This window comes from Gorilla gorilla, chromosome X (assembly GCF_029281585.2).
Source record: "Gorilla gorilla gorilla isolate KB3781 chromosome X, NHGRI_mGorGor1-v2.1_pri, whole genome shotgun sequence".
Taxonomy (NCBI): domain Eukaryota; kingdom Metazoa; phylum Chordata; class Mammalia; order Primates; family Hominidae; genus Gorilla; species Gorilla gorilla.
In genome coordinates, this window is record NC_073247.2 from 48,137,130 (window position 1) to 48,158,416 (window position 21,287).

Below are 21,287 nucleotides of genomic sequence, written 5' to 3' on the forward strand. Positions count from 1 at the left end.
CAAGTATATGTATTATATATTATATTATATATTATATATATATATGTATATATATATATAGAGAGAGAGAGAGACGGAGTCTTGCTCTGTCGCCCAGGCTGGGGTGCAATGACACAATCTCGGCTCACTGCAACCTGACTCCCAGGTTCAAGTGATTCTCCTGCCTCAGCCTCCTGAGTAGCTGGGACTACAGGTGCCCACCACCATGCCCAGCTAATTTGTGTATTTTTAGTAGAGACCGGGTTTCACCATGTTGGCCAGATTGGTCCCAAACTCCTGACCTCCAGTGATCCACCCCCCTCAGCCTCTCAAAGTGCTGGGATTACAGGCGTGAGCCACCGTGCCTGGCCAACACCATTATAATCTTATGGGACCACTGTCATACATGTGGTTCATCGTTGGCCAAAGCATCTGTATTTATATATGTATGTTTCAAATTATATATATATATATGATATCTATACGTGAACATACACACACACTTATGTAGACATATATAGCACATAAAATTGGCACATATTAAGCATCTTGTAAATATCAACCATTACAATTGTTACTACTTTTCTCAGCAAGGCTATGAATGCTGTTCCAGCCTGTCAAAATCACACCTGTTTAATGTGTTTTACCCAGCACGAAGTCATGTCTAGTTGAGTGGCTTAAAAATTGCGATCAAATAGCTGGTTAGTTAAAAAGTTATTTCACTGTGTAAAATACATCCCTTAAAATGCACTGTTATTTATCTCTTAGTTGTAGAAATTGGTTTCATTTTCCACTATGTTTAATTGTGACTGGATCATTATAGACCCTTTTTTTGTAGTTGTTGAGGTTTAAAGATTTAAGTTTGTTATGGATGCAAGCTTTTCAGTTGACCAATGATTATTAGCCAATTTCTGATAAAAGAAAAGGAAACCGATTGCCCCAGGGCTGCTGTTTTCATTTCCTCATTGGAAGAAGAAGCACAGTATAGAAGAAAGGCAAACACAACACATTCAACCTCTGCCACCATGGGGAACTGGGCTGTGAATGAGGGGCTCTCCATTTTTGTCATTGTAAGTACCAACAAGAGATAAGTTATAAATTCTCTGACTTCTCGGGGTTATCTTGGAACTAAAATAGACCAAAGCTTTTTTGTTCATTTGAGGAATTGTGTTGAAACTGATTTACCATGTGAACCTATATCTATCTGTAAACAGACTGAGTCCATTCTTCCAAATTCCTTAATGGAAAGAACATATCTGGGGGCTCACTTCTAGCTTACTTCTGAATTCCTAGGAGGAATAAATTAGCCAGCATTTCGCAGAAGGAGTAGAAAATATTTCATGCTAATGATCTCTGATTCTGAGTTGTTTAGTAATGTTTACTCAGACGCACTTGTCTATGTGTTTATACTACTTTAAAAATGACAAATTGAAATTTTATACCATTTTCTAAATAAAAAATATAAGATTGACTCATGTATGGGAAGTAGGCCTTTATTTCAGTAATTACACTAAATATAATAAAACTTCTCAAATTTATTTTCAAAAACAAGTACCTTTTTTTTCAGAGATCTAAACTTGAGTTATTTACAAGATTTATAAAAATTCAAAAGAACAGAATTGAAATAAGTCATCTAGATTCATAAATATGTAGTATGTATATTTATATATAATTGTATATATATATATAAATCAATATAATCTATCTGGAGAAACTATGTAAGTAAAGATATAGCTAATTTACAAGTGGACAGAATGATTTCTGTACTTTTTAAAACAAAGAAAATCAACTATTCTGTTAAAATGGTGTTATCAGCAAAGCAATAATGGACAAATTGGGTAGATAGAAATATGATTTTTAAATAGCCTTTCTAAATAACCAATAGAAGCATTACAGAGATGTTAAAAAGTACAATTATGAATGGAATATGAATGGAGCTTTTGTAAAAATTTATCATGAAAAATAATGAGTCTTTGAGTTTTAAATATAGAAAGAAATTAGCGGCACAAATAAAAACAACAAATATTTTGTTATAAAAAATGTTTATGCCAAACCAACATTCTACTGCAACAGAGAATTCTTCCGAGTATTCGAAGCTGTAAACTTAACTTCTTATCACCATTTTTAAGGGCAAATAATTTCTATAGAAAGTAAGTTCAAATTAAACTTTTAGCTCTCGCCACAATTTTTCCCAGGAAATGACCTCCTTCTAAATTATATACTCATGCACTTGAAAGTGAAAACACAGCTTGGAAAGTCAGAGTAAAGAAAGAATGAGAAGATCAGGAAATTGGGAAGTTGCTTTAGCACCTTTTTCTTTGTAAAGAGAGAATATTATCAAGTGTCTAGGGCATATAATAGCTTCAAAGCATAGTTGAGAAAAGATCACTATGGAGCTGAAGGTAGAGAACTGGGTAGTGTCATCACTTGATCCAGTCAGTGCTTAGGATAAAATGAACTGTCATGATCTAGAAAGCTGTTTTTGTTGTAAATCCCAAGCCCCTCACTATGCTCAATATTCTCTCCTTGAAGCATTAAGTAAAACTAATCAAGGAAAATGGAAGGCTTGGCATTTTAGCTGATGAGAATTCACTAGCTGGATTACTGTGTGGTAGAGGGAGGTGATTAGCACCTGTGAGAACAGAACGCAGTGTCATACTGGTGGAGGGAAAGCAATAGTAACATGTTCCCTTCCTTTCTCATTTTAAGTAGAGTGGCCTGCTATCAGCTACCTATCCAAGGTTAAGCAAAAGAGAGGAGGAAAAAAAGGGAGTGGGGGAATGTGAGACTGATAATTTGGTATACTGGCCAAATCATAAAACAATCGTGGGGAACAACACAGGGTGGAGAGGTTTTAATTATAGACAAGTGTAGTGACACTGTTGAGGAAAGAGCTGGCTCTAAGCTGGTTATATCCAGCTTTGTCACTACCTTTGTCAAAGTTGGACTTGGGGAAGTCCTGACCCTTATCTGACTCCAGTCTTGTGTGGAATCTACTGTGGACATGCGGAAACTTCATGCAATTATTTCTTTTTGTGCAGCTGGTTTGGCTGGGGTTGAACGTCTTCCTCTTTGTCTGGTATTACCGGGTTTATGATATTCCACCTAAGTTCTTTTACACAAGAAAACTTCTTGGGGTAAGTATAAATTCCATCCCGTGCAATATTGGCTGGTTCACATTTCTCATCAGACATTCTTGTTCATCTTCCTGTTAGCATTTTAAATAAATATTCTGACCAACCCAAACAGTACCATTAGCCTCACTCCCTCCATTGCAACTTCCTGGGCAACAGTCACTTAAAGCCTTCCAGTCTGGGACCAACAAAAGTGGGGCAGAGGGGCCCAGTGGCATCCTTCCCCAACCAAGAACCATGTGCCATTGTTTAGTTTAAAGGAGAAATCTAATACTCACTCTGAAATGGAAGGCCAGGTTGGAGCAATCCATCCAGGAGTGACACATGTGGGACAAGTGGGACTTTCCATATTTTCTAAGTCACCTAATTCCTACTACTTTTTTGCATGAAGAGCTCTGCTCCTAATCACATGTTATGAAATGATCTTCAGAAAATAAACCTCTCTCTACATATAGAGACTCGAGGAACTTGCTCAAGGGCCACATCTGTTGACTAGGCCAGTAGAGTGAAGGCCCTTCAGTTTCCTTGGGTCCTTTAGTATTCTGAGTTTCCTTGAACTGTCAGGCCTCTTGCCTCCAGAAGACATCTGTTACATCATGCTGAAACTATGAATTAATTGCTTAATATTAATTATTATAAGTATTATAAATCATAAATAAATAATTTTAGCATATAATTATGGTAGATCATTATAATTGTTGTTAGCTTATTCACATTGATGCTTTCTCCCGCCAAAATATGCAACTTCTTTAGACATTACAAATATAATAATTATAATGCCAAAGCATTATACCATACCAATTTAAGATACTGTTAAGATCAATTTAAGTGCTAAGAAAATATTTAAAATCTTTAAAAGTCTTGATACTTAACTCTAGTTAATGATATGCACCTTAAGTGTTAAAGGGAAAGTGAACTGTTGTCTGTAACTTACTTTGAAATGCATCAAAAATTAGATGAGTTGATGGATGGATACAGGAATGGATAGATAGATATGTGATAAAGCAAGCATAAAAGGTATAATCTGGGAGATGAATAAACAGGTATTTATTGTAAATTTCCTTCAACTTGTCTTTATGTTTGAACATTTTAATAATAAAATGTTGAATTAGGGCAAAAGGTCAATTTCAGATGAAAACAAAGGGTCCTAGCTAGCCCTAAAGGAAAACCGTTGGCTCTGAAGGACCTTCCTGTACAGATCACTTGGTGTCTCTGGTGTGTGGCCTCATGCTAAGAACCTTGGGGAAGTGGGGACAGGGCATATTCTGTGCTCAAAAAAGTCACTCTGCTCCCTTTCCCGCCTCTTCTAGTCAGCACTGGCACTGGCCAGGGCCCCTGCAGCCTGCCTGAATTTCAACTGCATGCTGATTCTCTTGCCAGTCTGTCGAAATCTGCTGTCCTTCCTCAGGGGTTCCAGTGCGGTAAGAGAAAATGTTTTACTAAGTTCCTCTAATTTTCAAAGGCCATCAAGCAAAATGCCGTTTTTTAGGTAAAAACAAATGAATGATTTGGGAGGATTCCAGCTTCTGTAGAATACTCATGAGCCAAGCCATTATCTAGTATATTTTTGTGCTATTTGGGGATGGAGCTCCCTAAGACAACTATTTGGAAAACAAATTTTGAAAAAACACACAAAACCACCTATACCTCAACAATAGCAATGAAGCAGCACACACGTACACGTTTACACACACACACATATATATATATGATAGATATGCATATATACAGAGCTTTAGGAAGTTGACGTGATATTTGGGAGTTAATCTTTCAGTGTCATTCAAAAAAATTTAAGTCAGAGGAAATATCTTCTGTGGATAATATCTCAAGGAGATGGAGTCAATGGACAGAGTCACACTATAATGAATGTAACCAAGAAGTGTTGGCTTCATGGAATTGGGGAGCATAGAGCTTTCTAAATGTCCAGAATTCCTTTGACTCTCACTTCAACAATTTAGTAAGCCACTAAATGTACTGTGCTAGAAGGGGGGAAAAATAAGTAGGAAGAATTTCTGTAACCCATAAAATGGTATACAAATTTCTTACTAGTATTATTGTACAAAGATGACAAACAAGGAACTTAAAATCTACAAGTGTACTCAAATAAATATTATACAAAGCAAAATATGATGGGTCCCACAAAGCTTTACAAATAAAATACTATGGGGAAGCAAGAGAGAAGTTGTGTCAGGTGGGGCAGAGAATGAAGAAGGGCATTTTAGAGAAGGTGACATTAGAGATGAGTATATAAAAATAAGTAAGCTTCTAAGAGGTGTAAAGGAGAGAGAAAGGCATTCTGTGTGGAGAAGATGGCATGGACAGAAGCACAGGAAATAGTGAGGAAATCGTATTCTTGAAGGCCAAGAATTGGCATAGCCTTGGCTTCTCTTTGTATTATTATTATAAATATTTTTTTGCCACCTGTGACCACACCAAAGAGGGTAGCTGGGAAAAAGTAGGGACTGGTGTCCTGGTGGGACCAATTCCGTGGTTCATTAATGACTAGTAGCTTCTGGGTTTTTTTTTTTTAAATAAAAGGTATAGTAAGCTTTTTGAAAAAAATACTTATTAAGTAGAGATCATTTATGGAGGAGAGCAGAAAGCAAACTACTTTTGTGGGAATGTAGGGATTGTACAGGGCAGATGCCTGACATAAGGCTGGAGAAAAGAGGTAGGATTTTACTGGTAAACTAGAACTGCATATGTATAGTTGAGGAGTTCATGCTTAATTTGGCAATTACAGAATATTTGAAGGAGGCAGTGAACTAAACTGTAATAACAAGCATAACTTGCCTTGAACTCTGCCTCATTTTTCCCAGTTACGCTAAATTCATGCTGATCCAGATAATTTTTTTCTTTAAGAACATATAACATTCAATTTACTAATATAGGACTAGAGGCTATAATTTAGCTTTTATTTTATGACTTAACTATTTACAAAATACCATTTCATCTTAAACCAACTGCCAAAATTGGGCTCTCACAAATCTAAAGTAGAAGTTGGCAGAAATAACTGTTACACCTTCACTTCCTCAGAAAAAGAAGAAGAATGTTGATAACCAATTTAAGATGTTCCAGAAAGAGTCGTGATATCTTCCTCTGAAAAATTCTGTGATGAGGTTCCTTTCCTTAAGCCATAAATTCTATGCTACACAATGTTGTCTTGCAAACTGAGAGCTAACCAAAACCAAAAACTAACAACAGTACTTGGTATTAGACATTGATTACAAGGATTTCCAAAAAATCTTCCAAATTTAAGAAATAACAGAGGTAAAATTACACTCAATTGAAAGTTTTATTAATGAGCCACCTATTGTAAAGTATAACGTTTAATATATCGTAAGTGCCCAGTGAACATTTGCTAAATGAAGCCCATGCACTATAGCTTATTTTTGAGTTGGGTTCTCTATCACCCAGGCTGGGGTGCAATGGTACGATCATAGCTCACTGCAGCCTGGAACTCCTGGGCTCAAGTGATCATCCCTCCTTGACTTCCATACATGTGGGGATTACAGGCATGAGTCACCTGCCTGGCGAGTTCCTTGTTTCTAAGGAGACACAATTCATTTTTATTCTCCCTACCCCCATTAGAATAGTTTCTATTTAGAGGAAGTAAAGCCTGAGAAACAGGCAATGTTTTCACCAAGATGGCCTGTTAAGAAATCTTGGTTACTCCACAAGTCCAAATTTCACTGCCGGTGAGCACCATGTCCCATGAGCAGCACATGTTGTAATGCCAGCTTTTATGCCTCCTGTGACCCAGGAGGGAAGATCTGCATGAGAGTCTCTAAAGACAGGGATGAAATGAGACTGCCCTTCAAATTGCAGAGAAGCTTGGCTGTATAACTACATAGATCTTTATATAAAAGAATATGTTTTAAAACTATCAGCAAGCAACATTCTTTTATAGATCAAGCATGTACTTTCTTCTGGGATTCCTAACCTGAAATGTGAACTTTTCTAATAAAACTTCTTCTGTGATTGTGATTAAAATGAGTGAGTGTGCTGTAACTAATGTTGGAAATCATATAGCTGCCACTCATTGAAGCCTAATGGAATTCACCGCATGAAATCTGCACATCAAACCAGTAAAGTGGGAACAAAATTAAATGGAAGTGTTGGCATTCAAACCCAGGTCATTGTGTCCCCAGAGCCCATTCACTTTAAATCATGCTGCCAAAACTTCTTGAAATTGTGCTGTTGCAGTATTATAATCTTAGAAAGCCATTATATATATGAGTGTTTGAGCATGCCAAGTAACCTAGACTAGAAATGACAAGGATGTTATAAATACAAGGACTCAATAGTAGGACACTATATAAGCAAAATAACCATGAACTTGCATTCAGTTTCTAGAGGTCTCAATCACTGAAACTTTGCTTTGTAATCCTTCTGGTTACCTAGAGAAAGAAAGCCCCAGGGTTGCCCACCCCACCACTCCAGGAAAGGTAGGGGTAAAGGCTCTCAGACTGCTTTGTTGAGAAAAATGGAGAATGGGTGAAGCTCAGCATACAAAAATCTCTGAGGAAGCCTTAAAAACCCCCAACTTGCCATGCAGAAACTAATTTCTGTCTGGATGGCAGTCCTAGTCTTAAGATCAGAAAGAAACAGGAAGGTGAGAGGGTGAGGTTTTATCTGTTACCTTATATAGTCTGGGAGTCAGAGGCACTCAGTGTGCCTCTATCTTTAATCACATGGTCTAGCACTAGTCTCTTGGTCTTTCTGTCTCATAGTTTTTTTTTTTTTTAGTTGAAAAACAGGTCAACTAACACAAATGTAAGAAGGCATATGTTGGTCTAAGAGTATATTAATTGTTTAAGTCTGTCAATTAGTGAGTTGTCGGTCAATAAATATTTGTTGAGTGCCATTTATGTGCTAAGCACTGGGGACATGTGGTAAGTAAAGATTAAGTTATAGATAGGCCATGAGCTTGAGGAGCTTAGAGTGTTAACAGGAGAGACAGAGAATAAATATGGAATTTCCAAATTATAAACAGTGCTATGCAAACAAGGTAGTGTTATTCATATTTATCAGATATTCTACTGCCAGCAGGTGTGGATATTACTGTCAACTTACTTGCCTGAGTTCTGTAGATTCAAAGTTGGATTTTGTAATTTCTCCCAGTTGCGTATAAATATCTAAATCAGATACATTGATGGTGCGTGTGGTGAGATCAAGTGTACAAAAAGTAGAGCTTTTGAGTTTCTGTAACGTGTTACACCCCATAAAATATGTACTTCTTTTTAGTTCCACTTCCCATTTTCTTGAAATATTTTTTTCTCACTCTGTTTCAATAGAGCATAGAAATCTGCTGAAGTGACTCAATAATCTCCCTTGCATTAGAATGGTAGTTTATTGAAATCGGGCAAGGCTTCCGGTGACAGTAACAGAGAAACTCCCCTTTAGAAGTCAATGGCAGAAAGTAAAGTAAGTTAGTAAGGAAGCTATGGGGCATGATGGCAACGTGGATAATTGGGAAGTGGCTGGCAATAATTTAGAAGTAACTCAAAGCATATAAATGCAATCTGCATGATGATGGGGAACAAAAAATTATGGGCAGTCACAGACAGTAAAGTCCTTCTTTCCTATGCCACCAACCGGTTGTCTCGCCTCCTTTTTTAAGGAAGTGGTGAGGAGATGGTATTCTTAAAAGCCCAGTATCAGCATGACTTGTGGCTTCTTTTTGGATTTGTTTGCCATTCCTGTCCACACCAAACAGGGTAGGTGGGAAAAATTAGGGATTTGTGCCCTGATGGTTGGACCCACTCCACTGATCCATTAGTTACTAGTAATCTCACTTTTTCCTTTCAATATAATATATGTGTTTTACATAAACTAGCTTTTTTAAAATTACCTATTAAGATGAAACAGAGTATCATTGAATGGACAATGTATTTCCCAATCACATCTCTCCACTGTTCTGGCTTTCAGTTAATTTTTCTCTAAGGATCTACAGTTAAAGCTATCAGGGGGCATCAACATATATTATTTTACATTTTTTATGATCCATGGTGATTATGATGATAAGGATAGGACTATGAAGACAGTGTATGTTCCACAACAAAACCATATTCGTTTGCTTTAAATTCGGCGTGCAGGAGCCAGTGAATTTTCCCCAAAAAATTTCAAAAGGATTTGTCAACAAATAGAAAAGAACAGTGTGTGGCAAGTATAGATATGGGGGTAAATACATCTCTATAGGTTTAGTATAATCATCTCCAGTTCCAGGGCATGAAAATGTACTTCATTTATCCAGCCAAATAATGATTAAAAGATTTTTTTAAGTACATGACATACTGTTTTTCACACAGGAAGCTTACCTGCTAGCTGGGGAGTGCAGCCTTACTAACTGAAAACTTAAATAATGATACTAAATAACATCAAATATTGATTAAATACCTGTCAATGAATATATGCAATAGGGATTTGAGGGACTAACTATGATAATTATACAGGTGAGGAAACTGGAGACTGAGTATGTTGTTTGATGTCACAAGGCTAGGTGGGAGGACTGGGACCCAACATAGGTATATCTGAAGACAAAACTTGCTCTGAAATGTGTAATTCAGTACTGCTTTCCAACCCTACTAATTCTCATTCTCTGATTCTTTGGACTCCAACCTAGTTTCACCACTCCTGTAAGGACTGTATCAATGATCTATCGTGTAACAAATTACCACAATAACTTAAAACAACCCCCGTTTATTAGTTTACAGTTCTGTAGGTCACAAGTCCAGCACCCAGTTGCTGGGTTCTCTGCTCAGAGTATTATAAGACTGAAATCAAGGTGTTTTCTGGGCTGAATTCCCACCTGGAAACTCTAAGTAAAAACCCTCTTCCAAGCTCATTCTTGTTGGCAGAATTCAGTTCATTACAGATGTAGCACTAGAGGTCCCTGTTTCCTTGCTGGTGATCATCTAGGGGCCACTCAAATCCTAGATGTTCCTGCATTCCCTGCCACATGCCCTCCTCCACCTTCCAACCAGCAGCAGTGCTTCAAATCTCTGACTTCCTCCATCTCTGACTTCTAAACCCAGATTTAAAGAGTTCATGTGATTGGGTTTGTTGGCCCAGATAATCTCCCTATTAAAGTCAACTTGGGACTTTACCTCTGCAAAATCCCTTTTGCCATATAATGTAACAAAATCACAGAGTGATGTCTCATCATTTTCACAGGTCCAAACTCAAGGGGAGGAGATTATATAAGTCATTGGGGGTCATTCTAGAATTCTGTCTACCACAAGGGCTCTCAGAAACTATAGAGGAAATTAAGTTGAAATTTAAGAAGCCAAAGAAAGAAAGAAGGAAAGAAAGAAAGAGAAAGAAAGAAAGGAAGAAAGAAAGAAAGAAAGAAAATAAATAAATAAATAAATAAACAAACAAACTAACTAACTAACTATAAAGGAACATGGCAATTGGGAAACAGGAAAAAGTTATTTCCTCAAAATTTTAAGGAATACAAAGTAGAAAATAATTTTCAGCACTTGTAATGAACACAAAAGACAAGGCAGCTATATTAGAAAACAAAGATGGTCAACTTTTCAACAACAGATCAGTAAAATATATTTTAAAAATAAATTTTTATTTCAAAAACATTAAGTTTAAAAATTTGTATTTTACAAGTTTTTATTTCAAATAGGAAACCATTGTTTTGAGAGTCTGAGTCATTGCTCAGCTCCACTGGTGAACATTTAATTATAACCGATGCATTGGTGCTCCACCATATTCCCTAAGCACTGGCACTTCCAATCCATGTGACAACTGCCCTTTGCAAGCATCATTCACTCTCTGCCTGGGGATTTTCTTTCAGCTTTCTCCTGGGGCAAGCCTGAAATCCCAGGGGATTGATGTCCTGAGAGCATCCCTCAGAGCAGCCCTCAGCCAATCATGGATGACAGTTGGTAGTTGAACACCCAAGCTTCTTAACCCGTTAGGTAAAAACCAAAGAACAAAACAAACAAAGTAAATGAATAAAAAACCCTTTGGGATAAGTTCTACACAGTCTCCCAGAGTTCCCTGGTGTGATCGAGCCCAATGATATGATATGATCATGGTAGCTGATATAATAATGCACTCTTCATTAATTTCCTTCCCAGTCTCATTTCTACCCTCGTTTTCTATGATCACCTTCTGGATAGAATACTTACACTTAAATTCTTGTCACAGGTTTTTAGGCACTTAGAATAATAGTGACTATATTCCTGCATTTGGTTTGGTAGAAAAGGGCATTAACCTTTTATAGACAAATAGACTTGGATCCCAGCCAATGTGCAATTTTAGCTTTAGTTTTCTTACCTGTAAAATGAGGACATTAAGATTTACCTTGTTGCATTAAATGAGTAATGATTATGGGTAAACTACCTAGTTCACAGAAGGAATTCAATAAAGCATAATTTTTTTATTTTTCCTTTTTCTGGAATCCTCAGTGTCTTCCTTGCTACTATTTCTGTAATTTCAAGAACCTGACCTCATGGTTTAAACTTCCTGCCCTCCCTAGTTATGGCTAACTGAGAGATAGATGGTGGAGTAAGCACAATTTTCTGTGCAATTATATTTTCTACAAAATCAGAGTATTTTATTAAAAATAAGTAAGCCAAATATTAAACACCCCTATATTTAAATTGAATAAAACATTTAGAACCAAATATTTTAAGTACATAAATTTTCTTTGGTACTTCACTCTCTTGTTCTTAAAGTTCCCTGAATCTCTGTGACAGTGCATTCAGACTATGGAACAAAGCAACCAGAGCAAGACATTGGCCAGTTTTCAGGAGAGCCAAGCTCTAATTCAACCATAAATCAGTTTAAATCAGTTTTTTTTCTTTCTTTGAGCATTGGCACGAATTGAGATTCAAACTCACATTTTCTAACATATGTAGGTTCGTCAAATACACTAAAATACTGAGTACAATAGTATTTTTAATGCCAAAGGAAATCATGTAAAGTATGAAATATCAGAATGTTTATATAAACTCTAGTATCAGATGGCCTGAGTTTAAATCCCAGCTCTACAACTGTTTAAATCCCAGCTGTGTGACCTAAGGCCAGGTAAACTCTCTATCCCTTTGTTTTCTCATCTGTTATGTAGTAATAATAATGGTACTTCCCTTGTACCATTATCGTAAGAATTAAAGAGTTAATTTGATTATTACATTAAAGATTAAATTAAATTAAATATTACATCAATTACATTAAAGATTAATGTAAGAATTAAATTAGTCAATGCATGTAAAACAGTTGCAGAAGCTCTTGGTAAATGTTAGCTATTGTTATTTTGGCTATTAGCGTTTGGTCAATGATCTCCCTTGTGATGTTGTTCACCTACATGGGCAGGTGTACCCTTCTTTCTCCTCTCATAGTGTGTATGTCCTAGAACAGTGTTGTTTGAAAACTATTCACTTGTTCTAGAACTGTTCACTTGTCTGTGTCCCCACTTGACTATGAGGTATGTGATGTTAATTTCTACATCCTTTGTTTAATGAGTAAATTAATCAGAACTAGAAACTATGTAGCTAGATATGTTTTTTGTACAAGTTTATATTTTTATACAGTTAAGCAATGGATTCCAGAGGAGACTTTATGTCACCAGTATGAGAACAGAGAACATACCAGTTAAGCCAGCCATGTCACTTACTGGCTGTTTGACCTGAGGAAGATGACTGCATCTCTCTGAACCTCAGTTTCCTCATTTATCAAATAGATATAATGATATAGTTTGCAGGGTGGTCATGAAAATTAAATGAGATAATATGTATCAAATGTTTGACACATAGCAAGCTTTCCTGTTAACAATTACTATTCCATTCTTTCCCCCTTAATCCAAAGTGCTGCTCAACAAGAGTTCGAAGACAACTGGATAGGAATCTCACCTTTCATAAAATGGTGGCATGGATGATTGCACTTCACTCTGGTAAGTTTATTAAAGAAAACTTGGAACCAGGGAGTTCCCTCTATTCATAGATACCTTTTTATATAGGAGATCAACCAGTTTTATAGTTAGATTAAGTGGTGGTTGGATATGTTGTATTTTTTTAATGAGTTTTGCTCAAAAGTATTTACCACACTTTCTGCCACTTCAATATTAGGATTTATTCCTTTAGGTTTTAAAGCATTTTTATTTCAGGATTTTCCTATAAAAATGAAAATATGCCATCAGAAAAGTCAATCCTAGTGTCCTCACCCTTTGCTATTCTTTCTAGTGTCAAAAATGTTAATTCACTCATGAAAACTTATTTATTCTAAAAAATGTTCTTGGTTGCATGTGTGAATTTGTGGGCTTTTTGCAGCAAACCTACAGGAGCCATAGCCCATAAATTGAGAATCCCTCAAGATGGTCATTATCAGCTAAATACCTTCATTATTATTATTACTATTGTTATTGTTATTGCATGTATCCATACAATGGATATATATGTGTGTATATAGATATTGTATGTTATTATTAAAATTATTAGGGTGGTAGTGTCAGTGCAAGAAGGGCTGTATTTGGGACCCTTATCTAATTCCACTAATTCACTCAACAAATCATTCATGTGCCAGAGAATATATAAGCACAGTGATAAAGCAGACTTGTACTCTGCCCTTAAAAAGTCTGTTCCTAGCCTGAGTAAAATAGACTTAGATTACAGGCATTTAACTGAGTTTCTCTTCTACTAGTAGACCTGGCAGACTTTTTTAGCAGTGGCAAATAAATAGTTCAAAAGAAATATATGATAAAATCTTGTTAGAAACTGGCGTAGTGTACGGATTAAGAGCACATATTTGCGTGCCAGATGTACTGGATTTGATTCTTAACTCTGCTGCTTCCTAGCTTGATGACCTTGAACAAGGTTTTAAAGCAGTCTATGTCCCAGCTTCCTCATCTGTAAGATGAGCTGATATTAATAGTACCTACATCACTGAGTCAATGTAAGGATTAAGTCATTGTGAAGTACTTATAACAGTACTTGGCATCTAGTAAGCCCTATGTAAGTGTTTATTAATAAAGAATGCAATTTTTAAGACAGAGAGATTCATACCTTATGGCCATAGGTTTGTATCAGTTCAATCAAATTTGTCATCTCTCTCTGGAGGTAATTTCAGAGTCAGGTTAATGGGCCAGCAATTAGGCATTCATTACATGAGCGTTTTCTTGTTTGAGCCCAAATATATTATGGAGAGAGATAATGACAGCATATCTAAACACCTTCAGAAACTAAGGCTATTGTGTAGAATCTTATAACTTGGTTGAGTCTTCAGGAGCATATAGCTCAACATCTTCATCTTACAAATTAGGAAACCAAGACCAGAGAGTTAAGTCATTTTCCCGCAATTACACAACTAGAGAGGATCTTACCCACTAGAATTGCCTTGTTTCCTTGGTTCTGGAGACCCAGTTCTTGTTTATAAGTGTCCTGGGCCTCCCTTTGTCTCCCTGTGGCTTATCATAGAGTCAGAGGCTGTCCCAGAAACCCAGCTTACAATAAATTTGTTCATACCCTTCACTCTCTTTGTTTCTCTTCTCTGCCCTTTTCAGCGATTCACACCATTGCACATCTATTTAATGTGGAATGGTGTGTGAATGCCAGAGTCAATAATTCTGATCCTTATTCAGTAGCACTCTCTGAACTTGGAGACAGGCAAAATGAAAGTTATCTCAATTTTGCTCGAAAGAGAATAAAGGTAAGCCTCTCATTATCTGATTTAGATATTCTCTAGGCCATTACAATTGAGGACTAGATTTCAGTGAGTGAAGACCTCTACTTTGCCAAAAAAAAAAAAAGTTGGCTAACCATCAGAGGGACAAGTCTGTAGGTTACAATAATGGGAGTATAGAAAAAAATGTCTCCCACACTCCTCACCTCATGTGTGGAGGTCTCTAGATGTTTTCCAGGTCTTTAAGCTCATCCATGAGAACGTGTGCATGTGAAGCCTGGAGTAACTCAGGCTTACCTGTGACTATGCCCACCAGTCAAAGAAAGCTGGGAACACATGTCTAGTCGAACAAGGTTTGGTTTATTACTTGCTACAGCAAAAGAAATCTCACACCTTGAGGAAGTCTGGGCATCTCAAGGGGATGTAAAGTGGATTTAGAATTTAGGATTCTGTTAGATGGTTTGGGGGAGGATTTAAGAATGCAAGGATTTTCTCTGGATCAGTTATGGTCAGGAATTGGGGGTAGTTCTCAGATAAGGTATCTTAATTATTTTTTCTAGGAGGCAGAGGGAACAGAATAGGACTAAGTCTATAATAGGCAAAGAAGCAGTAGTCATTGTCTAGGCTCAGACATGATTTTGGAGTGGTTTTGCTTTTATCTCACTCCATCACAGTCACAGAGTGACCTCCTCGGAAGCTGGTGTTTTGTGAAATTATTTATGTGAAGTAGGGAACATCCTGGCCTAAGTATTAGTGTAAGACCAGCCACCAGCTGATGCCTTTTTCTTTTCTTACCAACAACATCTGAGGGATGGCCTATGTCTACAGATTGTCATTCCTTGAGAAGCACAGGTGCACTGGGAGTAACTCAGCATTTCTCTAGGGGTAGCCAGGAGGGTATCCAGAAGTAAGAACTTCTTCTATCCCAGCAGTTGTTGAAGCTTCCTACACTCAAAGACAGAAGCAACAAGTCTTCATGCACCCAATGACTTGGGAAGATGACTAAATCACATTAATATGCGCTGAATTCTAAAAATGTTTTCTTGTGTTTAGAAAACATCCTTAGTTTTGGAAAAAATAATTATTATCCTCAGACTTACATGAGAAAAACTTGCCTGATATACTTAGGGAGGGAATTAAACAGCATGATAAAAAACAGATTTTTTCTACTATATATTGGGTATTATTCTTTTACATTATTCATTGTTTGCCCAATGATATATGAGGGTGGCAACATTAACATAACTAGGTAAATCTACACTGTCATGCTCTATTCAGTTGTTCCTGGATCACTTTTACTGTATCTATGCTCTCCTACTCTTCTAAATGTTTTCATTTTCAATAACCTGTAACTGTTTCCTCCTCAGAGGGCTGCCCTGGGGCTACTAAAGTCCCTTTGCTCACAGGCTCAGAGATCTTGGAAGGTTGGTGGGGGGGGGCGGCTGAATGGTTACCTGTTCCTGTGCAACCCTTAGCCAATAACTGGTGGATGCAGACTATGAAACCTGGCTTCCTTGCCTTGAGACAGGATAAACTCTAAGTTGTAACTTATGCTCCAGAGTTGCCTTGCAGGATCAGGCTGAAGCTATCCCCTGTGAGACTGCCTGATTTCACCCCCTTGCTTGACTTGTTTGTCTTTTCTATCCTATTCCCTACTCTCTTGCCAGTTTCTCTTGGAGCACATGTTTTCTAAGTCACTTGCCCATGAAATCTTATCTCAGGATCTGCTTCTGGGGAGCACAGCTGATGATGTTCAGCATTCCCAGAATATATTTGCAAACTAAGCACTGTGGCCCTTTCAAAATCAAAGGGAGAAAGAGCCTTCAGACACTTTTAGGACATCCTGTAGTTGATTGATTTCCTTTATTTTCTACCCCCTTAGAAATAACTGTTTAAGTACATCAGTTCACATTTCCTATGACATCTTAACCATGTAAGACATTTTAAAATTTAGAAACATCTATTTCAAATCTATATCTCTCTGTGAGGGATGATTAGGATTATTCAAAGAGGGGGTGAAAATATCTATTGTTCTATACATTGGACACTTTATAATAGTCCTTCATTTGAGAACCTATAATATTGTGCTTGCACACGTGTGTGTGTGTGTGTGTGTGTGTGTTTATATTTTACAGAACCCTGAAGGAGGCCTGTACCTGGCTGTGACCCTGTTGGCAGGCATCACTGGAGTTGTCATCACGCTGTGCCTCATATTAATTATCACTTCCTCCACCAAAACCATCCGGAGGTCTTACTTTGAAGTCTTTTGGTACACACATCATCTCTTTGTGATCTTCTTCATTGGCCTTGCCATCCATGGAGCTGAGTGAGTGTTTAAATTCTGAAGTCAAGGATTTCATGTCCCTCAATTTCTAGGCAGGATGCTCCATTAGAGGCACAGTGACCTCCTTGCCTGTGTGTGGTTAGCCTGTCTGCTAAGTGAATGTGAGAGGATAGCAGGGGTCAGTTTGATAGAAACCACTCAACATTGGCATTTTTGTTTCATGCACCCATGTAATTGCTATTCATGGTGAAGTTATATATAGCAAGCTTGAAAAATACACCAAAGTCTGAGTATCTTTGCAAATGTATAAAACATATTGAGAGCACTGGTAGGATCTGGAATATCTGCAATGATATCCTCTATGGTTTAATCACTAGTAAATTAGACAAACCTCCAAACTAGAAGAGTTAATGATTAATCAGTTGAAGAGGTTTGTTATAGTTCAATAAGTTTTGATTTAAGCCCACAGTCATTTATTTGTTGTCTACCATGTATGAGGACCTATCTCAGGCACTGCAGGAAATACAAGCAGGAAAAATATGTGGTTGTTGCCTTCAAACATTCTAATATAATGAAAGTAGCAGCTAACTTCTATTAAGGGTCTGTGCTAAGGGTTTGACATGATATATTTCTTTTAACCCCCAAAATGTATAGATTTCTCACTATCACCATTTCCTGGGGATAGTAATTGTAGACAAGAAACCTGGAGCTAAAATGTTAAAATATGCAGCCTAAGCCACCTCTCTGGTAAGTGGCCCAGCTGAGATTGGAGCCAGGCAGTCTAAAGCAGGCTGTGATAAATGTTCTCTTAGAGACACACAGTTCCTGGCTATGTGGTTAAGAGAGTTTACCTGATTGGAAATCCTCTTTCATACCAAGTTTCCTTTTTTGTGCAGTTTCATACCACCTGCACACAAAGGCAGGCCTGGGGAAGTTCCCTGGTGGGTATAGGGCTCCAGGAAATGAGGGTTGGAGGAAGTAGAAGCTCAAGACTCACTCTGCCCAGAGCCCAGTTGGTGGCCAAGACATGACTGTGAAAAAGGGGAAGGGTGGGGAAAGCTGCATTGGGCACTGCATTCTTAAACTACTTGCTGACTGTGACCCCTGATAAACTCTTTGTAAGCATGGAGAAATCAATGTAGACCAAGAATCTGATGACTCTCTTAAAGCACTCAAATATCTTTAAATGGGACTTAGTCATAATCCAGTGTTTCAGGTAATCCTAGAGAAGAGAAATAATTTCTTCCCCTCTCCAATTTAGTAATTCCACCACTTTCTGTTTGTATGGTTTCGCAGATACTCATCTTCCTTTGAAGCAGACAGAGGAGATATGTTTATCTCCTTCTCCACTTGAAGAGAATCTGCTCTTTACACTGGTTAGGTGATTTCTCACAGTCTCATGGCTCTGTAGCAGCTGAATTGGGTTTAAAATACAGGTTTCTGGACTCCTGGTCCTGGCATTGAGAAGAGAAGGAGAAAATCAGATTATTTTCCTATCATTTACTTCCCATGGGAACTTAGGCATTTTGAACTTTAATAGTTATTTTTTGGACTCTTACTTTGTGTCTGGCATTTTTTATACATCATGCAAATTGCTTATTATAATGAACCTTTAATGAGGTACTATTACATCTGTTTTACAGCTGAAGGAACTGAGGCTCAGAAGAAGTTAAATAATTTGCCTGAGTCCACCAAACTAGTAAGGGGTAGAAATGAGATTTGAACCCAAGTCTGTCTGACACAAAACAGAATTGTTTTCACCAAAACATTCTGCTTTGAGTTACTAAATCATTCTGATTTACATTCTCATGTAAAATGGGGGTAATAATACTTGCCTCTCAGGCTTGTCATGAGGATTAACTGAGATAATTTGTGTAAAATGACTTTCCCCAAGCCTGGCACATGATAGGTGCTCAATACATGATAATTCTCTTCCCCAAGACCTAAGGATAGAAAGGAGTGGTTAATGAACTTGAATTAAAACATTCTCAGAATACACCAAATGACACAATAAATTTTAGGTCTCCAAAACAAACCTTTACAATGGGTTTTCTGTGTCTTTTCTTCTTATATATTCTGAAGATGCTGTCATTTATGTTCCTTGAAGTCTACTCAACGTTGGGCCTTCCTCTCTCTATCACCAATAATTGTCTTATGATTTGGTAGTTGCTCAACTAGCATTTATTGAATTGAAATGAATGGGCTCTGAGCAATTCAAGGTACACACTATTAGTGTTGATGTCTGTGAGAATGTTATAATCCCTATATAGTTAAGTATCTCAAACTGGTTTCAAAATTTGGTTTGATTTAGATAATTTCCAAACCCACAAATAAGGCACTTCTTGTAAGCTTCAGGGCTACTGTATATGACTGTCTCGGTTGTCTACTATAGCGGGTGCCTGGCCAAGGACAATAAAGTTAGCCCACACTTTGATGGTTGAGCCCTTTGCTTATAGGACTATCTTCATAGGAAGGGTACCATTTTCTAATTTGCACAAAGGCACTGTAGGGGCCAGCAGTCACTCTGTTAGATTTGCAATTTTTCTGCTTTTGTTTGTTTGTAAATGAAAATGATACTTGAGACAGAAGTAGAAATTCTCCCTTAAGAGAATTTGATCCAACACTTACCCTCTATAATGTTACATGTAAATATCCCTTTGGTAATTGCACATATATTTTTTCTGTTGCTGAGTATTATGCATTTTCTTTCCTTTCATCTATTCAGAGGGAGCAATAAGCTATCGCTTTTAAGTGAAAAGTACAGGGCCTACATCAGAGCACTTAAAATATATGCAGAATCTTTTAATAAAACAATTTAATTTCCTATTACTAAATGATCTGGACTTACATTTTTCACCCAGACGAATTGTACGTGGGCAGACCGCAGAGAGTTTGGCTGTGCATAATATAACAGTTTGTGAACAAAAAATCTCAGAATGGGGAAAAATAAAGGAATGCCCAATCCCTCAGTTTGCTGGAAACCCTCCTATGGTATGTACAATTCATTGTTGTTATTACAGTTTCATTACCGACAATCTTTAACCTGTGTCTAAGAAACACGTACAGATGTTATACATCTATATAGATGTCCATTACAAATGTCATGGAACAGCTAAAACGTGTGTCTACTTTTCTCCGCTATACTTATTGGATAGAATTGTTTCTTGAAAACTAAGCTTTGCATTGTTCTGTTATTAACATCCTGATATAAAACTTGGGAAAATAGTGTTTTTAGAAGTGCTGTTTTGGTTCAAGAAGTTCCATCTCTTTTCTTCATGACGACGCCAGCTAATGATTTTTAGGGGGACACTTGGGATTCCATCTTGAGCTGAGTTGGATAGCTCAAATAAATCACTTATAAGGAGCAAAGGGCCTCTTCAGATACCAGCACATAATACTTTCTATACAGCTTTCAGATTTGAAAAGGAAATTGATGAGGTGGTACATAAGGCTACCTTTAGGCATTAGGAGTTTTCTGTTTATGAGGCATAAAGGAGGCTGGACGGCGAGGTTCATACCAACATCCAATAGCATCATGTGGTGGGCAGAAGTGTGGCAAGGGTGACCAAGGAAATACATGGTGAAATACTTTCTTCCTTCTGTTGGGAGCTCTGAAGGGTTCCATTTTGTGTATTCTCATATCACTGCTCCATAGAGTAAGATGTGGGCCTTGTAATCTTCATATCATTTCCCCCATTGGCAGACGGGATACTTTGTTGGTTATTGTGCTAGCCATTGGTATAAAACTAGGCAAAAATCAACATTTGTGCAGGGCTTCTGAAGAGGATTATTTTTTTTTCCTTAGGCACAGTATAACATAAAGGCAAATTTTCCATTCCATTTTCTCCTTTCTTTTTTCCTACTCTCTTAGCATAGGAGCACTCTTACTCTAGACACAGCATACTATCTGAGGACGTAGGATCTTTAAGCATCTTTTCCCATTAATGAAAGCAACCAGACATATCAGTGAATTGGCTCCACTACATGCAGACATCAATAGAAAGGATAAAAAGGGAACTCTATTGCCAATCCTCTTGTGGGCAGGGGAAGGCACATTTCCTCGATGACAGCTGGAGTCAGAGTACCAGTATCTTAGCAGAAACCTACCTCAAAGAATTTCTAGGTATACTAGCAGCAATATCCAAATCTGGCTCCATTCAGTGGGGCTCCATGGTAGCACTCAGGAAACAGATGGATGATTTGAGACTGTTTTAAATATCTATCCCATTAAAACAAAGGCCAACAACAGAACATTG

The 21,287-nt window shown here is 37.4% G+C and overlaps 1 protein-coding gene across 2 annotated transcripts in view; it reads left to right on the plus strand.

The window, feature by feature from the left end:
- Window positions 1-888: 888 nt before the first annotated feature.
- CYBB (cytochrome b-245 beta chain) overlaps window positions 889-21,287 on the plus strand; it is a 36,983-nt gene continuing 16,584 nt past the window's right edge. For both annotated transcript variants that reach the window (XM_019019658.3, XM_004063989.4), the window contains exons 1-7: window positions 889-1,049; window positions 3,021-3,116; window positions 4,424-4,534; window positions 12,939-13,023; window positions 14,629-14,774; window positions 16,883-17,073; window positions 19,893-20,022. In XM_019019658.3, coding sequence (XP_018875203.1) covers window positions 1,005-1,049; window positions 3,021-3,116; window positions 4,424-4,534; window positions 12,939-13,023; window positions 14,629-14,774; window positions 16,883-17,073; window positions 19,893-20,022 — 804 coding nt within the window. In that variant the 5' untranslated portion in view covers window positions 889-1,004. The remainder of the gene's footprint in view (window positions 1,050-3,020; window positions 3,117-4,423; window positions 4,535-12,938; window positions 13,024-14,628; window positions 14,775-16,882; window positions 17,074-19,892; window positions 20,023-21,287) is intronic.